The sequence below is a fragment of the Penicillium vulpinum genome, assembly GCF_028829585.1.
Source record: "Penicillium vulpinum strain IBT 29486 chromosome Unknown utg000001l_segment0_segment0, whole genome shotgun sequence".
In the NCBI taxonomy this organism is placed as follows: Eukaryota; Fungi; Ascomycota; class Eurotiomycetes; order Eurotiales; family Aspergillaceae; genus Penicillium; species Penicillium vulpinum.
Window position 1 is genome coordinate 4,545,243 of NW_026643241.1, and position 18,881 is coordinate 4,564,123.

Consider the following 18,881-nt stretch of genomic DNA (forward strand, 5'->3'; position numbering starts at 1 on the left):
GGCTGGAGGCTATTCTACTGTTTCAGGGGTCTCGAATTTCTCAGAGCATGCAAGGTATGAAGTTCAAATTGCGCGGAAACATGGTCATTTATCTTGGCTGGAGAAATTAGTGGCATAACACAAACCGTTGATAATATATACACAGTAATGAATACGATACTCAATTTTTATCTGATGCTCGAGGTCATAGGGAGATAGTACATGATTTGAAGAGAAGATGCCAATTCACATTTCATTGCCCAGCTGGGGATGAGTCGTCAGCCTTGGGTAAATAGACAATTAAGCAATCCAACTGACTGTCGAGTTTCAGCGGACTAGAGAATGAAATATAGGTTCCTGGTGTAAGGACCTCGCCTGCAGCTTGCACTTCCCCTGCCGCACCATCCGACCCGGGCTTAATTGATAAAGGAAAGAAAAGAGACTGGTAATGACGAGTGGGTTTGAAAGCAATCTTTCCCGTGATCCGCCAGATCGAGTAGCCGTATCCCTAAGAATATTAGGGCAAGTTTCAGGCAAGTTTCAGGCAAGCAATATATCGATATACCTTGATTTTATTAAATCTCAGTTCCTCCAACAAAGGATCAACTCTCACATGGCGGCCTTCATCTGAGCATCTGAATAGGTGTTCCTGTTCCGCCTGGAACTCATTCGTTTCGGAGACCTATGCCGAGAGTTCTGTCAATCGCGAGCGGGCACTCTGATTTATCGTTGTGGGAGACATCGTGTGGATGAAGGTAAAGAGCTGTAAATTGTTTGTCAGAATATATTGAGTGTCAGCTGCAATTATATGGAAAACTCACCCAGGAGACAAACTGGTTCGGTAACCGACGAGCGCCAGCATTTATAGAGGGGTAGATACAACGAGACGTTGCTTGGATACCCGAGATGTCATCGGGCAATGATTAATAAGGTATATCACGTGAGATCATAACGTGTGTTCTGTGGTCCCTAACGGAAGTTAGGGCCTAATATATACCGCTGCAGTGACAAACACACGTTCTGTTTGTCCCTATGATCTTTTGGCCTAGCGGCAAAATACTCTTATATAATCCCTTAGGAGTTGCGGCCTAAGCGGTGCTTAGGATTACACTGGCGGGTATTATATGTCACGTGCTGAGTCTAGCTCTTTTAGGTTAGGCGCAGTATGTGCCCAGCAGATGTCGGGTGGTGATTGTTTTGAGCACAAGAGTACACGACTAAACCCTTGGCTGATAGAGCTGGATTCTGTGGTAGTGCCGTAGTAGCTATATGGTGGCATAAATAGTGTTCCGCGTGCAAGTGCGGGTGACAACAGACGCAATTGACTTTGTGAAAGGTGAGCCTAGGATATATATATTGACTAGTACGGTTTGAAGTTTCAGCCGCGAACTTAATGAACATGGCCTTCTATGGGCTAGGTGAGCCCTTCGCACTTGCTATCTCCTGCTAATGTGTCATAAGATCAATACCCGCGTTCTCACTCCTAACAACGCGTATTTTGCACGATCATAGCCGCGTTGCGATAGGCGCGAAGTGATATTTCCCAAAACGGGGGTTTAACTGTAGACCCACCGGCCGGAACGCTAGCGCTCGTAAGATAATACGGATACGCGACCACAATGTCGTCAAGACACCTCGTCGGGTATCGGAGCCGGTATTCCTAGCACGATACTGTCTATACTATCACAAGATTCACGTTGTCTGCCTCCATGCAGTTTTACCATGCTCCCCTTATGTGCTTGGTACTCCTGCAACACCTGTATAGCTTCGGTGATCCCACTGCCGATACGAACCAACTCGTCTTCTAGGTAAGTTGCTCGAGATGAACTACTGTCCAACTCGTCCTGAAGCCGACGGATGTTTGCTTGCAATATACGGTTTTCGCCGAGGGACCCTTGCAGGTGGATAGTGGTACGGTCAAGCTCGTCCTTCAATACATGATTGGCGCATTTCAGCTCGTGGATCTTTGCTGTGAAGGATCCGCTTTCCTCTTGGTCACTACGAGCTGGCCCGGCCTATTCAAATTTAGTATTGCGTTTACCTCGTCAGACAACTTCAGGGATCGTATAGCTCACCTCTTCTCGTGGCAGGTGGTCCCGTTCTAATTGGGTAACCTGTAGCGTCTGCGGAGTAACTGCCTCAAGCGACCGGCCCAATTCCTCACAAATGGACTTGTATAGGCCCACGCTTCCACGGCCCAAATTTGACTGCAATAGGCTCTTCTTGGATTCCGTCACCGACCAAGCGTATTTATCTCCGACTGATGGCTGTAGGCGGACATCGGCGGGAGCGACGACAAGACCAAGTCGATCATCTGACGATTAGTTTCGCTTATCAGGCGGAGGAAGACTATAGCATACATATATGGGCTGCCAATGCCTCACGACACTGTTGTCTGAAGAAGGCACGCTTCTCATTGCTTGTGAGGACCATGATTGTATTTGATTTGCCAAACAAGGCTGTAAGTCCTTGATATATGTTCGTTTTAGGCTTTAGAGATTGTATGTCTTAAGGACTTGAACGTCCTAGTGGGGCTAACCGGTTACCGAAGATTAAAGTTAACCGAACCTTGGAAACCGGTAACAGGCCATAAAGCTCGGGTAGCATTGAGTTGACCAGGACGGTTGTATGGTCGTCGCGAATAACCCAAGTGGGCGAACTCCGCTATTTTACTACCTTAGCTTAGCCAGTCTAGACGGATGATTAAAGGAGAGCTTAGACGATGGCTAACGACTTACCTTTGTCCCTATAAAAGCTCTAAGCCCGAGTCTATGAAGCACAACCGGAATCACCTCACCAATTTTTGGGAAATGGCTAGAGTTTTTATAGACGGATAGTCAGTCATCCCATGGCCAAGTGATTTAGCCCAGTGGCCCTCCAGCTTCTGATGGTTTGGAACCAAGTAACACCCACCCCTCAGTTTAAATAGACTATTTATCAACCGATCAAATACAATTTTCGCCCAATGGGCTACGCGTCTATTATATCCCTTGTGTCTTTGCATCGCCAACTACCAGATCCCTGTCGTTCACCGTACCCGGTTTCAGAGTAACTTCTAGGCCTATTAGACAGCGTAAAACAATAAAAAAAACCCTGAGGTCCAATCTATCGTATGGCTATACGGCGCTGTGGGAGGCGGGAGAGCAAACTCGGAAGAGAGTACAATCAACTTTCTAACGCCGCTTAAGTATGGCCGTGCTGTCGACCTTATCATCTTACGAGCTATTAAGTGAGGAACGGCAGATTAGAGATATACGTTGATTGTGACAAGGAGTAATTAGTGGTGAATGTAAGGGCATGGCAACGATAAATAGCATATGAAGCGGTCTAATATTAGCGGTTAGGTATTCAAGTGTAGGTCTATACCCGCACATTTGTATGGTGGCTACAGGGAGTGAATGTTGGAAGTCGGTCGAATACAAGTAACCGAGGGTCTGCTACCCAGTACTACTGCCACGGTGACTTTAGTCTAGCTATACTCCACTATAGGCAGCCGAGGGAGCAAATTTGTAGTATAAAGAGAGACCAGTTCCCAGCAGCGGAATGAGCCTCTTTGCTAGCACGATCAGTTATGGAGAGCCCCAGCAAAACATCAGAAGTCACAGGTACACAGGAAGAGGCACCGCTCTATATACAGCCAAGTCCAACCGAGGAGCCCCCACTTCCCGGTGTTGCAACCCCGCTGCCGGTAAGAATAGAATTTGAATAGACCGGACCACGCTGACCAGCCAGACCCAAAAACACGACATAGAGAGGCAGACTTTGGCTATAGAGCCCTTCCGACCTATACTTGAGGTCTTGAAGCAAATTGAAGAAGAAGATACTGAACTTGCATTTCGTGCTGCACATCTGGTGGGGTACATTAGATGTCTGTGGGAGTCTTGTGTTTCCAAACATACAGATATCCAGCAGCTCGAAGAGGAAAATGAGAAGCTGCGGACTGGGAATATTCAGCTATGCAACGAGGGAAACCGCTTGAAGCACTGCCAGGATAAGCAAGTAGCCCGCTTGCGTGCTATCGATGATGCGTTGGATGAAGTTCGGGGAAGGCTTATCGGTGTGCTCAAAGTTTGGAACGATCGGTCTGTCGGCAACTTGGCCATTTTGCCGGAAGATGGGGTTTCCCGATATTAGTCGTTGCCGTCGAACAGGTCAAAGTTACTTCAAAGCTTTGCACCGCCACAATGCTTCAAGCAAGTGTTCGATGATAGCAAGTATTTGCTAGCCCTCCAATGAATCCCTTGATTCTGTGTGCCTAAACTTCGTGGTCTACAGTTGCTGAACAAGTTGATTGTTCACCGACTGAACTTCCAGCACTTCGAATAGCGAAATATAACAAGATCATCTAGGTGGGCAGAATGTATAATTGTAGCTGTCAAAGTCAGCAAAGAGTGGTATTTCCTCGTACGCGGCCAACTTTACCTCTAGAAATAACAGCCAGCAGTAAGTACCAACTAGTGCTGTAACCTTGGTAAGGCACGAGGAAAGGGAAAACAATGAAAGATAGATCATCAATTGAGATAGTGTATTGATAAGGCTTCGCAGCAGGATGCTCATTCGGAGAGACTGATCCTTGGTGGTTAACTTCGGCTTGAGAAATAAGCTTGTAGTATATACCACGAGTAAGAATGGAAACACGCAGGCTATCCTAAGTTTTACCTCTCTTACAGCCTCACTTGTTCCGGCCCAGCTCAGTCCATATAATCTACCAGTAGAACATCTTTCGGTACAGACACTGCAAGGTCAGAGGGCCAGATATAAAGAGTTTTCCTGCACTGTTCGACGAGACAATTCCAAGCGAGCGAGGCTGGCAATTAGCAGCACGGTAGCCAGGGTTTTATACACCTTAGGCGAAATCTGCATGACTGGCTGGTATACTCGCAACGTACAGTTTTAAAGGGACTGAGTTGCACTTATACACAGGATTATATGCTACTGGATTAATTATGATATTATATATAGGGGCTCAATGATCCCGTCCTTCGATCTGTAACCGTCGTATATAAGCTGGTGACACCGAGCCTCCTTCTGGGAGCCCAATTAATGGCCCTGGAAACGGGGCGGGAGTTCCTAAGACCCCCGAAGCTCCCGGGAACATATACTTGGATCCCGGGAACCTTCTGTCCACTCCCAGGCACCGAGCAGCTTCTAGCACTTCATAAATATAGACGCCTATTGACTAAAAATGTACTCAACAAGCCCAGTACTCTAGGAGCGGGAGTGGCTCTCCCAGGAACGAACTAGGGTACATGCTTACCGTACGGTACATTGAATATTTCTGAAAGCTTTTATAAGACGCCTTGATCTCCACTTTTTTATACCGTTCAACACTTCAAACGAACTTATTATTACAATTTCCCCTCGGTAAGATCTTCATAGTAGCTTGAGCAAGACGAGAATATACTGAAATTCCAAAACCTACAGCTCAATTCGCATACTCTGTCAAGATGTCTCCGGGTCAAAATGGAATCTCATTGCTATTTTACCACGCAGGCTACTATGAGATAGCATGCAGTATAATGGGACAGTTGACGGCTTCCGATGTTGGCGCCCTCTTAGCTTCACTTCGGATTACACCATCCCAGCATACAGTGGAGACGTTCCTACAGCCACTACGAGACTTTGACTATACCATGCGACAGTTTGAGCCCTGGTTCGAGGAGAAATGTCAGATACTAATTATCGGCCCGGACACTATTCGATTGAGCGACCGGATCTTCAAGGCAGACAAGTACTACAAGGAAAAGCGCTCAAGTCAAGCTCGGCTGGAGGTGTGGATAATTGCGATCCCCGCCACCTTTGAAAAGAGCGTTAAGGACGTTCAACGCCTCAGGTACCGTTCTTATGCCTCCGCGTTATTTTCTCTGCAAACGCGCGCAAAAGCAGGGATTGCTGGGCAAAAGCTTCTCGAAAATAACCTGATCAGGCAGATCAGTTATACAGGATTCAAACCACGCAAAGTATCTGGAGAGTACCTAGATGTCAATGTTTTCGATCTTTTTAACACGACCACACATCGGTATCTAGAAACACATCTAATTGGGCTTGAATTTGCGGGAATGGAATTTGCCATCGAGTGGAACATCAAGGATCCAATGTCGAAGGATCACTGCTGGAAGGCAAGTCACGGACTTCCTTACATTGAGGCTGCTAGCCCTCGCGACACCAAGGTAGCCGTGAAAGACCGTTGGCGTCATCCAAAACCTCAAAGCCTGGTATTTTACCCCGTGTACCCGGATTGGGATCCACAGTCAACGGTTTCTATCCCTACCAGCTCGCCCTGAACTCTTGCGCTTTGTCGCAACAGGTGTGTTGTTTGCTGGTCAGTTGTTCATGATAATGAACGAGTACTGTAAATAGAACTATAATCTTACGTTGATATAGCGGAAGTACTTAGGGCTCGATGACACCGACCCAATAGCAGTAGATACGGAGCCAGAGACAAGTAGAGTCCAAGGCCGCGGTCTCAAGGCCTTGCAGGTCATCAGATTGCCAGCTGGCGTCCCCTACAATACCACGGCCCGCTTAGCCACAGATCTCAGAGCTACAGATCCCTGATGGCTCAAGCCCTGATACAAGCCTTTAGAACCAATTACAGCGCCGTGAGTGTCTCATATATACATAGAGGTAGATACCGTTTGGAGATAAGCAATCAAATTTAAGAAATACTATAGTCGACTCTAGATACAAGACGCAGCGCGAGGAAGCAAAAGAAACAGGCTTCCTCCCGTTCAGGGGAACCCATATACGCCATGTGGGTCCCGCAGATCATTTTTCCAAACATCCTGTATACTTTATGTATATCCCTGATATTGGCATTCAAAGTAGGTGATATTATATCAAATGATACCGGGATGTATAGAAATGTCAGCCAAGTTATACCCGCGGGAAACTAGTTATATAGAGGCCATGGCTGCAAGGACTTGAGACTCTCAAGCCCACCATTCGATTACCGGTGACAAAACGTCTTCGGGGCCAGAAAGATCAAATACCTCCACAGAGAAGACCAATGGCGTTGCAGAGGCCCCTCCCATTACCGAAAGTTCACCGAGGTCAGTCGCTGGGTGGAAGTATCATGAAGGTCCTGACTAACATCGGCTCAGACAGGCAACATCCAACTCAAAGAGTTGAGGGTATCATTACAAGTATATATGCTGAAATGTCGAGAATGCAGTATAACCACATTCTTATACTGCAAAACTGCGACAATATACTGCGGGATTACGCAGATGCAAGTGCCAGCTTGGAGGAGCAAAATCGGTCTTTGCTTGAACATATCAATAGTCTTCAGCGAGAAAATTGCTCCCTAGAGCTTAAGCACAACAAACTGATGTCCGAATAGGCGAAGGAGAGGCTACAGTGCCCAGAGAAGCCCGATGAAAAGCGATCTGAGACCTGCTTGATTAGATCTGATTGACCGGATTTTGCATCAAACTTTGAGGTACCGGAATAACCAGCTTTCAATATTCTCACCCGCGAGCCTGTGAGTAGGAAGAAGAGGTACCAAGAAGGGTAAACGACGGTTAACAACACTATCACTGGGTGTTCAACGGGGAATTCCGTCGAAAGCTGAGTGTGTAACAGTCTATTTGAGCCCGCAAGAAATGTGCCGAAGAAACCGCAGCCACCCTATTACTCAAGGCCACAAAGCCAAGTTCCTCACTGGAATAGCAATAGCTGTACTACAATCAATCAATCAATCAATCAATCAAAGTTCAATTAACCTGTAGCAGTCTAACTAGTTGCGTATAACTATGCAGGCGCTTCATCCATCTGAAGCAAGAACTCGAAGCCAAACGCCGACTCGGGATCACTCCCGGAAGTAAATACAGAGGCTGATTTGTAAAGAGTGTGGAACCAGCCCATTCCCGCATATTGTAAACCCACAAACCCATACATAGTAAAAATATCAAATGAATGTGGCGGAGTGCACCCTCCGCCTTCCGCCTCCTGTCTCTCTCTCTCTCCCCCCCCCTCTCTCTCTCTCTCTCTCTTCCTCCTCCTTGTATCCTCCCCCTGCCCCAGTCGCAATTGGTGGTGTATTACCATGGCCAGCTACCCGGCATATTGGCTGACAGTGTCCAGGTCTCTCGAAATCCCGGCTTCAGATAGCGCATTGTCGAGTACCCATCGTCTTCCTCCCCTGCCCCATGGCCCCGTTGGCCTTCGGTACCGTTATCTATTGCTGTCCTCCCCGTCCTCCCCCTCGTCGTCGTCGTGGACAACGTGTTGGAATTGTTGGAGGAGGCCTGTCTTGTGTACAAAATTGACCACGTAGCGGGTGGCCTGCGGGTGGGATATGATCTTGTCATAGTCAGTCCCAATACATACCTTCAATCTTCGCCAGCCTCTTCAGCTACATGCTAGATTGGGTTGTGACCACCCTGAAAAACTTCACAACTGCAAGAAAAACAACATTCTCGGACCTCCATGTCAGTTCATCGGAAGTCATGAAATTGACTGGACCATCTGCTGGTTCCATAGCTTGACTCGAGGAACAGCGTTGGGGTCTGCGACCCCTGCTCGCAGTCACAGCGGTCGGTGTCCGAAGCCTTGATTTTGTACAGGAAATATCGAAGGCCAATCCTCATCGTACGCATCTGAATCAGAATTGCACACTGAGGCTTCGATAGGCCCTCGTATAGGCGAAGGGTCTTCTTTCCTGGCGCCTGCACTAGGCGTTTTGTCGGGGCCGAGGTCCTTTCTCGCTCCCACTGCCTTATCCATTTTTCCCTCGTCCGTTCCCGGACTCCGCGTTTGGCGGCCGCAGCGAGGCGGGTAATCAGATTATCCGGGTCGCCTTCAGCCGGCAGTTTTGCTCCAAGCCCAGCAGCCCCCTTCGCCTCCCTATCGGCATACTCATTCCCAGCTACATCGCTGTGCGCAGGGATCCACCGGATATTGAGTTCAGTTTGACGGTTTTGGCTCTGGTTTCGCGACCGAATAGCTCGTACGTGTTCGTATAGCACACTCAGCACGTACTGGCCAGACGGTCGCTGTGGGTTCTTGACTGCCTGGATTGCAGCCTGGCTGTCCGAGAAAATAACTACCTCCTGGGCTTGTTCGGCACCCTCCTGCTCGCTCCTCCTCCTAGCTTTCGCTAGCGCCATCTCGATACCGCTGAGCTCGGCTGCGTACACTGTGGACTGTGAATCTGTGCCAAGATATCTCCTCTCTGAACTAGCCTCGTGTATATTGGCAGTTGATACACCAATATACCCGTCTGCTCCGCTCCCGTCGGTGAATTCAAGATATATATCTTGCTGCAGGATCCTCCTAGCCTGGAGCGAATCGTGTGTATCCAACGCTGTCTGCCGGTTTTCGACATAGCAAGGGAGTGGTGCCTGCCAAGGTGCAAGCACAAACGCGCGTTTCTCCTCCCATCTCTCTCCTCTCCGCAAGCATCCAGGTTTCTTCCGGGCAATTGCTTCGGTCGGCGACCATCCCCCAAGCTTCCGCTGTGCTGCGTTGCGTGGTGGCGCCTTCGCAATTTGAGGGCACGCCCATTGCGGCCCTGTGGGGATTCGAATAGCGGATTCCTCTGCCATCTGGTGCAGTCGTAACTTGATCGGTGTGATATACATTTCGACATCGAGCGCAGCTCCTGCTGTTCCTCGGAACGCCCCGCTGATTAGGATCGTTGCGCGCCTCTGGATCTTTATAAGTTCTCTTGTGAGTTTGTCGAGCTCTCCTCTTGGCATAGATCTCGCCGCTGGACAGAAACAGGCCGATAGTCCCCACAGCATCTGCGGGACAATTACACCTTGGTAGACCTTTCGCATTGCGATCAGTGATGACCCCCACGTAGAGCCTGAGATCCCGCGGAGGGCCTCCAGGCTCCCGCTCGCCTTAGCTAGCATCTTCTTTCGGTGGGTTGTGAAGTCTAGGCTTTTGTCGAGCCATACACCAAGGTATTTCGCTGCTACGGTTGGCGCAAGGATTGTCGGGATCGGGGTTTCGGCGGTTCCTGAGATTATCACCGGCATACCATCGTGGCCTTCTGGCGCTGGTGGGATCTCCCAGATATCGGCTGGGTCGTAGGTCGCTGTATTGAGACTTGGTCCCTTTTCTGCTCTGGGGTTTTTGAAGTGGATCAGTTCGAATTTGTCTGGTGCAAACTTTGCGGCATGTCGTCTGGCCCACCGGCCTGCCTTCTGCAGTGCTTTTTCAAGGATCCAGGTATTCTCTTCATAGCTGTCAGACGTTGCAAGAATACACACATCATCCACCCACCCGAATCCTTCACTCTCTCCGTATGGTAGAATCCGGTGGCACACTGACACCAACGGTTTATTAAACAGTAGGAAGAGGATCGGCGAGATTGGCGAGCCTTGCGGAATACCGGTCGGTGCAGGGAAGGCCTCGCTTATATAACCGTTTGGTAGTTTAATCCGAGTGCTCCTACCGGTAAGGAAAGACTACCCACGGTACCAGTCCACCTAGACCCAGCTGTCGCATATTAAACAGTAGTCTCCTGTGAGACACTATATTATACGCACCCGCTACATCGAGGAGCAGTATACTTATCACCTTGCTATCTCCCCAGGCCTGGTGTACGCGTCCAAGGATCAACTGGATCGCGTGGTCCACAGAGATCCCTTTCCGCCCCCCGAGGTGCGTTTTTGGGAGCAGGTTGTATTCCTCCACCAGCCACGCAATTCGTGTCGCGACAATCGCCTCGAGCACTTTACCGAGCGTGTTCAGCAGTGCAGCTGGTCTATATGACTTTGGGATCCGGTAGTCACGTGGACCGGCTTTTCGCAGTGTAACAGTAACAGAGGTCTGGAAGTGTCGGGGATTATATCCAAGTCGAATACATGCGTCGAAGACAGCAGTTAGGAGTGGTACAAACCTCCTCTCCGACCTTGACCCTGGCTCCGCTAGCACCCTCCATACTTTGTTTGGCAGCGCATCGTATCCTGGTGCCTTGTTTGGTGGCGCCTTTTTGATTGCAGCTCTCACTTCGGTGTCGGTTACCGGTGGTAGCTGGAACTATTCTTGATAGCTGGCGTTCTTAGCTGTACTACAATAAACATGCTTTACTATAAGAATAAGTGGTCTTTTCCTCTAGCTTGGCAAAACGAACAGAATACCCCCAACTGGGTCAAAGTGGTATCGATGGATTGCTGATATATCTCTCCCCAACTTATACGCCACTTCGGCCGCTATATTTATAGCAATTTGCTTGATCTATTGGATTGCGCGAGATGTGTGGCTCTGGGCGTGGACAAGACGCCATGTGATCTTCCGTCGCCCTTTTCGATCGAAAATGATAGGCTCTTGGAGGCGACTTGCCTTCGTCCACCTGCCAAAATGCCTGCGTTGGCTTGACATCCCCAACTACCGGGAAGCGCTCATCCTGACTCTCATGCTCACGGCAAACATTGTTAGCCTCCGGCTTAGAGCCCATTCTTGGATGGAAGCACAGAAAAGGGCTGGCTCTTTGGCAGTCATCAACATCGTGCCTTTGTGCACCGGTATCAGCTTTGGACTTCCGGCGGACCTGCTCCACGTGGACCGCCAGATACTCGCGTGGTTTCATCGCTGGGTAGGTCGCATCTGTGTGCTCCATTCTCTGATTCACTGTTCGCTGCTTCTTACTGTCGCCAGAACGATGAACCTGGCGACCTCACGGCACATTGTTCCAATAGCCGTAAGTCAGAGATACCCCGAGGCTAAGTGTACCTATTGCGTATATCAACATCTCATCAAATATAGGCCTATTGTGCTCTCTTCCTCGTGATACCAGTTACTTGTGCGGCGGTCCAACGGCGATACTTGCAGTTTGCGATGAAATGTCACTACCTTCTTACAGCAACGGCGATTGGCGCGCTTATATACCATCTCGTGGAGCGGCGGTCACTGTATCGGTGGTACCTAATAGGCGCTATCTGCCTGTAGTTTTTTTATCAGCGCTGTTGTCTGCATCATAGCCGTATAGAATCAGAAACCTTAGGGATCTTCCCAAAAAGAGGTAGTCATAAACTCGGTGAGCGATTTTCTCTGGCTGGATATAGAGCTACCCCTTAACCGAGCGATCCGCCCTGGCCAGTTTATACAGCTTTGGATACCACGAGCCGGCTTTCGGGCTTTCTTTCAGCTCCCTCGGTTCTATGTTGCATTCTGGGAAAATGGACCAACTCAAAGAATAGTCCGCATGGTAGTAGAGCCGCAACCCGGGCTTACGCAAAAGCTGTATCACGAAGCACTGAAATCCCCGGCCAAGCATTCGGTTATGATACTCGGACCCTACGGACACCCTCTCGACTTTTACCGGTTCGGTACAATCCTCTTCGTCGTGGAGGATATTGGATTTTTTCGAGCGCTTTCATACATTTAGATGTTGGTGGAGGTAAGCCGCAGGTGCGGAGTGATGGTGCGAAAGCTAGAGGTTCTCTGGAAGCGCCAAGTTGGTAAAGATAGTATGTTTCTTAGACAAGTACTTTCGGGTCAAGGAGCCGCCTGTTGATCGGGTTTTTCCAGAGAATCCACAATGGGTAAATGAATGGATACAAGGACTTTTCAATCGCGACTGGAGAGCGTTCAAGGTGAATTTTCTGCTAGTGCAACCCATCTGAAAAGTCACGATCTGACCATTCTCCAGATTTTGCAACTCAGTATCTACTGCCCGCGTACTCAGGCAGGACCCCAGAACAATATTTCCTACGAATATACAGAAAGGATTTGTTACTTTTATGGCTCGATCAAAATCGAGGAAGAAGTTGAACGGTATCTCAATAACCACCAATGCGGAGCTGTGGCCGTAGCGGGTGAGTTTCCGAATTCCAACCTTCAACCCTATCGTGGGCTGAATAACAAAGTTTTGTGCTTACGGTGCTTACGACCTATGCAGTATGTGCGGGTCCGTCAATATGTGCGGCTGTGACAAAGACTGTACGGCTACACACAGGAAGAAATCTTCAGCTAATAGTTTTCGACCCCGATATAAGCCCTGCGCCGGATGGAGTTGTAGATTCCTTCGGCAGCGACGAGACTCCAGTTGACCAGGATCCACCACATCAACTTTTGGGAGTAGGCGAGGATAAGCAGACCCACCAAGTACAACGATTCCCAACAGACAGCAGCAAGCTACAGTACTCATCGCCTAAAAAAATCCATACGGAAGCTGGAAACGTCGAAATGAGCAACCACTCGAAGTGGGTGGAAAGTAGATTGGAACAGGGGCACAGAAAGCCTAAACTATGAGATTGTGCCAGCTTTATAATGCTTGCGCTCTCAGCGTATTGATAGGTTCTGTAGCTTACTGGAAACCATATTATCTGCCGCAAGTTCGTATATCACAGGGAGGGCATAGGAAGCTCGGAGCCTGGCCTTGATCGCCGCACAGCCGGTCCGCCTTCGCGAGCAGATCCCTTCCCGGGGAAACATTGATGGATATCTTAGGTGGTTGATATGATAGTTGATATGATAGGAAGACGATCGCCGACCATGGCAAAGCTGGCAGCGAAGCGTGCCAGTCTCGGGTAGGATGGTGGTGTGTGTATTTCGTCCCGCAGATCCAGCACACTCCACAGGAGTCACTGAACTGCCTTCTCTTCGAGAAGATTTCAAGAGACAAAAATATTTCTTGGCTCTATTGCTTAATATATCAGTATTTGCAACGCATAGATCATAAGCTCCACATACTTTGCATCCATCCACAATTTAGTGCCAATAAGCCAATTCATCGTTGTGTGCGCAGAGAGCGTAGCTGAAGCCTTCCGGACGCAAGCGATCCCTAAGTGGCACTGGTTATAAGGTATACAAGAGAACATAGAGCGAGATAGACCTTGATCCATAGAGGTGTTTCTATCCTAAGTCAATCGATATTGTTGATCGCACGCGAATCAATATCCTTGGAACCCAGAAAACACACATATAGGTTTAGGCGAGATGGTATGTCTTGACCACGAATTGAACAAGAAAAGAACGGCTTTTTGCGATACTGTGAAATGAAACCGTTTCAACTCTGCTTCGCTTGTTGTCGGCCGGTTGGAAGCCGGTTAAACCGTAACGTTTTGAGGGCTACGAACGCGAACACATAGGAGACTATTTACCTGTCACCGGTTAACCTAGGAGGGTTGCCCACTAAGGATAAAAAAATAGATAGGCAATAAATAAAAACGTGATTGCGTTTTTTGAGGTTGTTACCTACTCCTACTAAACAAAATCACAAGACCATAGGAACATCGAACATCAAAGTAGATTTCCGCACAAGCCAATATTACACATTGATACCCAAATTAGCTTTCACACCATCAACTGTAGAGATATCCATTCCTGAGTTAATCCAAAGGGCACCAAAAATGACTTCGTAGTTGTATGTGTTATTAGCGGTCTCGCTTTTTTGTGCCGGTGACCATTAGTGATTGGTCTTATGTTGTAAAGCAAACAGCGAAGTAACGAGTGAGGATCTCATATTTAAATAGGAGGCTCTATCCGACCTTCTATATCGATCAAGACCTGGCCAAAGGAACATTCCTAAAGTCATCTCGCCTGGCTGTTCCCTCTGTGGTTGCTCTTCGTTTGTGGATGTGAGACTTCCAATTCCAGAGAATTTATGACATAATTTTTTTGTTTGAAGGTTTGAACAAGAGCCACTGTTTAGAACGCAGACAAAGTCCGCCATATATTATATACGGAGATATTGGTTATGAGCCCTATCATAATTCATTCAATCCAATGCACGTGAATAAGAGAAACGTAGATGGCGAGAGTGCTCTGTGGTACAGTGTAGCGAAAGGGTCACCTGCTGTTTTGAACCAGCTCCTTCAACACCCTAGTGTCAAGATCGATCTTCCAAACCGCGAGGGTCAAACAGTGCTCTGGCTTACTGTCTTTAGAGATAACAGAGACTTGGTGAGCCTGCTACTCTCAAGAGGTGCCAATTGGACCGATACGGAATGTCGCTATGGATCCAGTCATGCGTCAGGCGCGGTGAATTCATCAAATATCTGCTCCTAGATCACATGAAAGCTGTTTCCCCTGAGATATTTTCGGTGGATGGTGTATTTGCTGAAAATGGAAAATCGATATGCGAGGTAGACTTCCGCAAAGCCCACAAATGGGCCCCTACCCTAGGCCCAAAGCCCAACCCGCAGTGGGCTATGGGCCTAACCTTCGAAACCCGACCCAACCCGTAGCCCACTAATGGGGGCCCATGAGGCCCCCATTAAAGCCCATCTTATCGGCCTCTGTAATCGCTGTATTACGACCTTCCACTGGGTATATAAAGTTCAAATTCAGAATTCAGAGTTGTACTAGCTATATAAGTATATATTTTAATTTTGAATAAAATCCAACTCGTAGAGGTCGAGATACTCCGAAAATAGGCTAATCTTAATGTTTTGGTGAGATATATATTTTGGGTTTGTGTAGGAATACTACTACTTTCTACGTGAACTTCTGTAATTGAAATAACGCGCTTTCTCGCGTTTTTAAACGTGATATAGAGAGATAACTGGTAATTGATTCTAAATCATTTAAACCAATAAGATATTACCTTTAGAATCAGGGTTAGAAACGGGGGTAAAACTAAGGGTAATTCTAAAAACCCTTTTAGGGGGTTCAACTTAGTATGTTTGCATTGTTTGGGGCCCATAGCCCATCGATGGGCTTAAGGACCGGGCCCAAAACCCGGCCCATTTACGGGTTTGGGTCGGGTTGGGCTTTGGGCTTTGTGGGCTGGTGCGGAAGTCTAGTTATGGCGCTGTAACCCGAGCAGTACTAGTGACAGTAATAAGGGGAAGGTTATCTTTCGTAGTGGTGGTAGATGAAGTGGTGGTAGATTGAGCCCTGGTAGATGAGCACGGGGGCGAATTTATTGTGTCCGCTTTGGATGCAATGCACCAGCTGCCAGCCTTTAATTAATTATTGAGCACACAAGTTGTTAAAGGCCAAAAGCAGGCCTTCAAATTGTCGTATTTGGAAATAGGATAGCTCAACTGATTATGGCTCTTGTCCAGAGCACCAGTGCCTCCAAGGGTACTCACAACCTGCAAAGTTCAAAGTGAGTAAGATAATCAAATGTGGACTATGAAACATACCGTGGTAATCAAACTGTCATCACCTTGCTTGTCACCACTAAGCTCCCACCACATACCACCACCAAGCCCCTTGGATTTGATATACTCACCTTTTTTACGCGCAAGCTCAGGGGTATCATAGCTGATGTACAAACGCGACCCCGAGTTATAGCAGTAGCTAGCAGCTTCCTGGTCCAGATTTGTGACCTTGCAGCCGGTCTGAGGCAGAGCTTTGTAGTCCCATACACCATCCCCCCAGCTACCAACACCAACACCGTTATAAGGTTGGCCAGGGCCACTAGTGTCAGTAAAGGCCCGGCCGTACAGAGGCATACCCAGAACAATATTGTAAGAGGCTACTCCGTGCGAGGTGTAGTAATCGATTGCTTGGTCCGTATTGAAGGGAGTGCTGGCTGGGTTGCTGTTGGATACATACAGATTGGCGCCATGGCCGGCAACGGTGTCCCAGCTTCCGGCGTAATCGTAGGCCATCAGGTTCCAGAAGTCCAGATACTGATCCATCTGGGCAAGGTGCTCTTTTAGGTAGTTGGAAGGGCCTAGAATTTGATTTAGCGTTGTTTAGGAGTTTGAACAAATGATACGGACCAGCAGGAGATGCAGTGGTCAGTAAGAAATGATAGCCGCCTGTGTTGGCGGAACTGTATGAATCCAGGGCCTGAAAATGTTTAGTTTTACAGACCCAGCAATGAAAGAAGCATAAAAATACCTCACGAAGACGGCGTAGGGTATCAACAAATTGGTCCGCTTCGTTGTTATTTCCAGGATACTATCTAACATTAGCATCAAACACCGTGAACGAGATAGCAAACTCACTTCAAAATCAACATCAATACCGTCGAAGCCCAGGTCCTTCAGCAGCTCGACAGAACTGTCAGCAAACTTCTGGCGTCCCCCTTCAGTCTCAAACGCCAGCCTGAGGTTAGAAGAATACGTCCAGCCTCCGATCGACAGAAGAACCTTAAGTTTGCGGTTTTTCTTTTTGAGTAGGAAAAGCTCCTTGATACAGCCATAGACATTGTTACCGGTATCGGTCCAGGAATCGGTAGGGTAGTGCTTATCAGTGTCCGACCAAGGGTCCGACAGGATCACCTCACCAGAGGCTCGGACATTGGCAAATGCGTAGAGAACATGGGTTAGTTTCTCAGAGGGGATGTCCTGAGGCTGGAAGTTGCGAGCATAGATACCCTGATGGGCTTTGGTAAGTTATTTTGATTTTATAGTGGAATATGTTGTTCAAGCATACCCAGTTCACAAAGTATGCTACGGAACGATATCCGTTAACATCACGAGTAGCAATGTCAGCCGCATTGACCTTGGCCAAGGAGGGAATATAGGTAGCGTTAGCCAGCCACGCCAGGCTCAATATAAAAGAAAGGATAAAGTGCATGGTGAGAGAGTGGCAAGATTGTATCTGATAGGATGGCCCGACCCAACAAGCTTTGACAAGAGGGTATTGTAGATGAGGAAGGGGATATACGTACTATTTGTAGTCGGTAAACAATCTCACTGATCGTTGTGGCCCACAATAAGGCAGCTAACCCCTCAATAAAAACTCAGGCTTGACCCTGAAGCGTAACAAGAAAAGGACAATACAGGTATTCTCGAAATCGGCTTGACCAGTACAAAGTACACACTGTCTTTTCTGGCCCCACTGCCAAGGCTTTAGCGCAGATCATTAATTCTGCGGGCCTCACAAAGATAAGGCTCATCGTAAATGTCGGAGCATACAGACCGGCATACCGGGGATTTAATTAATCCAGGTTGTGCAGTAATTTTGAATTAGTAATCCGCTATCCATATAAATTGCTAGGAAAACGGATACTGCAATACAGAGATTTGAACACCATTGATTGGACCCATACACTTGAAGATACCAGTGTAATTGACAGTAAAATGTCCCGTATTCAAAACCGCCAACCCGTCAACGTTTACCGCCCTGCGTCTGAGGTGTTATATGATGTTACCGAATGTGTTACAATGCCATACACAGGGCTTGAACGGCACACTTTGTCAGAACAAGCTAAAATTGTATGGACTAGTAGGTGATCGACGACAAACAGAGCTACAGAGACATGGTGAAGGAATGGAAACGGAGTCTTTCTGATCGCGAGGACTGGCAAAAGCGAATTCTGACGGAAGCATTCGCGGACGCATGCAGCGACTATAGTCCGCCAGAGTCGGATGACGACTCCGTCGCCGTCGACGACGACGTCGAAACCATACCTACGGTTGCTCCGGCTGTCACGGCGGAAGCATCGACAGATGGCAGTGTCACGGTCACCGCTGACGTATCCACCTAGTTTTATGCTTTTCTTTCTTATTCTCATACTTGCTTATGATACTTTCATGCAGGGCTACAGGGGCCCCTTCTTTTATGTATTCACTATCTTGTACCTACTACCTATCTGGGTTGACCGAGGTCGGCCAACAGCTCAGGGAGCGGCAGATGTCACCCATGGGTGTGATCACCTGACCAGGTCACATGACCGCGGTCTCTTTATGAGCCGCCGTAGGTAGATAGGAATAGGATCATCTTTAGCTTCCCCTGACTTTCAGTGCTTACAGTGAAAGGTGAGATGGTGCAAAGATTAGATGCAATAAAAATTGTGAAAGGAAGTCGGTCGAACTCGGGTGTGGTCATAGGTTTATCTAGGATAGAAAAGTTCTATAATAGCCTTGATTAATTGCGGTCTTCCATTACAACTATAAGTGCGGGCTTTCCCGACAAGACCCTAGTCGAATAGTTCTCCACCAGATATATCCTGACCCCGGTCGGTCTTTGGCTTCTGTGTAGATACCGAGGGAGAACAGTGACTGCGAATGAGAAAAGTGTTATATAAAGCTATTACTAGGCTA

At 48.0% G+C, this 18,881-nt stretch overlaps 7 protein-coding genes across 7 annotated transcripts; 4 read left to right on the plus strand and 3 right to left on the minus strand.

Annotated features, from left to right (window-relative positions):
- Positions 1–661: 661 nt before the first annotated feature.
- N7479_001644 (uncharacterized protein) lies at positions 662–2,412 on the minus strand (the record flags this gene model as incomplete). The annotated part of the gene is made up of 4 exons (XM_057249341.1): positions 662–742; positions 1,701–1,994; positions 2,055–2,293; positions 2,340–2,412. The coding sequence occupies 4 exons, from the start codon at positions 2,410–2,412 to the stop codon at positions 662–664; spliced, it is 687 nt and encodes a 228-aa protein (XP_057113773.1).
- A 1,138-nt stretch (positions 2,413–3,550) lies between these two features.
- Positions 3,551–4,113, plus strand: N7479_001645 (uncharacterized protein; the record flags this gene model as incomplete). Its single annotated transcript, XM_057249342.1, has 2 exons — positions 3,551–3,667; positions 3,712–4,113. The coding sequence occupies 2 exons, from the start codon at positions 3,551–3,553 to the stop codon at positions 4,111–4,113; spliced, it is 519 nt and encodes a 172-aa protein (XP_057113774.1).
- A 1,313-nt stretch (positions 4,114–5,426) lies between these two features.
- On the plus strand, positions 5,427–6,537 carry N7479_001646 (uncharacterized protein; the record flags this gene model as incomplete). Its single annotated transcript, XM_057249343.1, has 3 exons — positions 5,427–6,194; positions 6,254–6,286; positions 6,364–6,537. 3 exons carry the CDS (start codon positions 5,427–5,429, stop codon positions 6,535–6,537), a joined length of 975 nt encoding a protein of 324 aa, XP_057113775.1.
- A 1,880-nt stretch (positions 6,538–8,417) lies between these two features.
- Positions 8,418–11,551, minus strand: N7479_001647 (uncharacterized protein; the record flags this gene model as incomplete). Its single annotated transcript, XM_057249344.1, has 3 exons — positions 8,418–10,344; positions 10,406–10,971; positions 11,285–11,551. 3 exons carry the CDS (start codon positions 11,549–11,551, stop codon positions 8,418–8,420), a joined length of 2,760 nt encoding a protein of 919 aa, XP_057113776.1.
- Positions 11,552–12,352: 801 nt separating this feature from the next.
- On the plus strand, positions 12,353–13,185 carry N7479_001648 (uncharacterized protein; the record flags this gene model as incomplete). Its single annotated transcript, XM_057249345.1, is given in 4 exon segments — positions 12,353–12,401; positions 12,415–12,527; positions 12,584–12,749; positions 12,911–13,185. The coding sequence occupies 4 exon segments, from the start codon at positions 12,353–12,355 to the stop codon at positions 13,183–13,185; spliced, it is 603 nt and encodes a 200-aa protein (XP_057113777.1).
- Positions 13,186–15,845: 2,660 nt separating this feature from the next.
- On the minus strand, positions 15,846–17,412 carry N7479_001649 (glycoside hydrolase family 18 protein; the record flags this gene model as incomplete). Its single annotated transcript, XM_057249346.1, has 6 exons — positions 15,846–15,974; positions 16,026–16,561; positions 16,611–16,680; positions 16,732–16,791; positions 16,839–17,210; positions 17,269–17,412. The coding sequence occupies 6 exons, from the start codon at positions 17,410–17,412 to the stop codon at positions 15,846–15,848; spliced, it is 1,311 nt and encodes a 436-aa protein (XP_057113778.1).
- Positions 17,413–18,097: 685 nt separating this feature from the next.
- N7479_001650 (uncharacterized protein) lies at positions 18,098–18,325 on the plus strand (the record flags this gene model as incomplete). Its single annotated transcript, XM_057249347.1, has 1 exon — positions 18,098–18,325. The coding sequence occupies one exon, from the start codon at positions 18,098–18,100 to the stop codon at positions 18,323–18,325; it is 228 nt and encodes a 75-aa protein (XP_057113779.1).
- Positions 18,326–18,881: the final 556 nt, after the last annotated feature.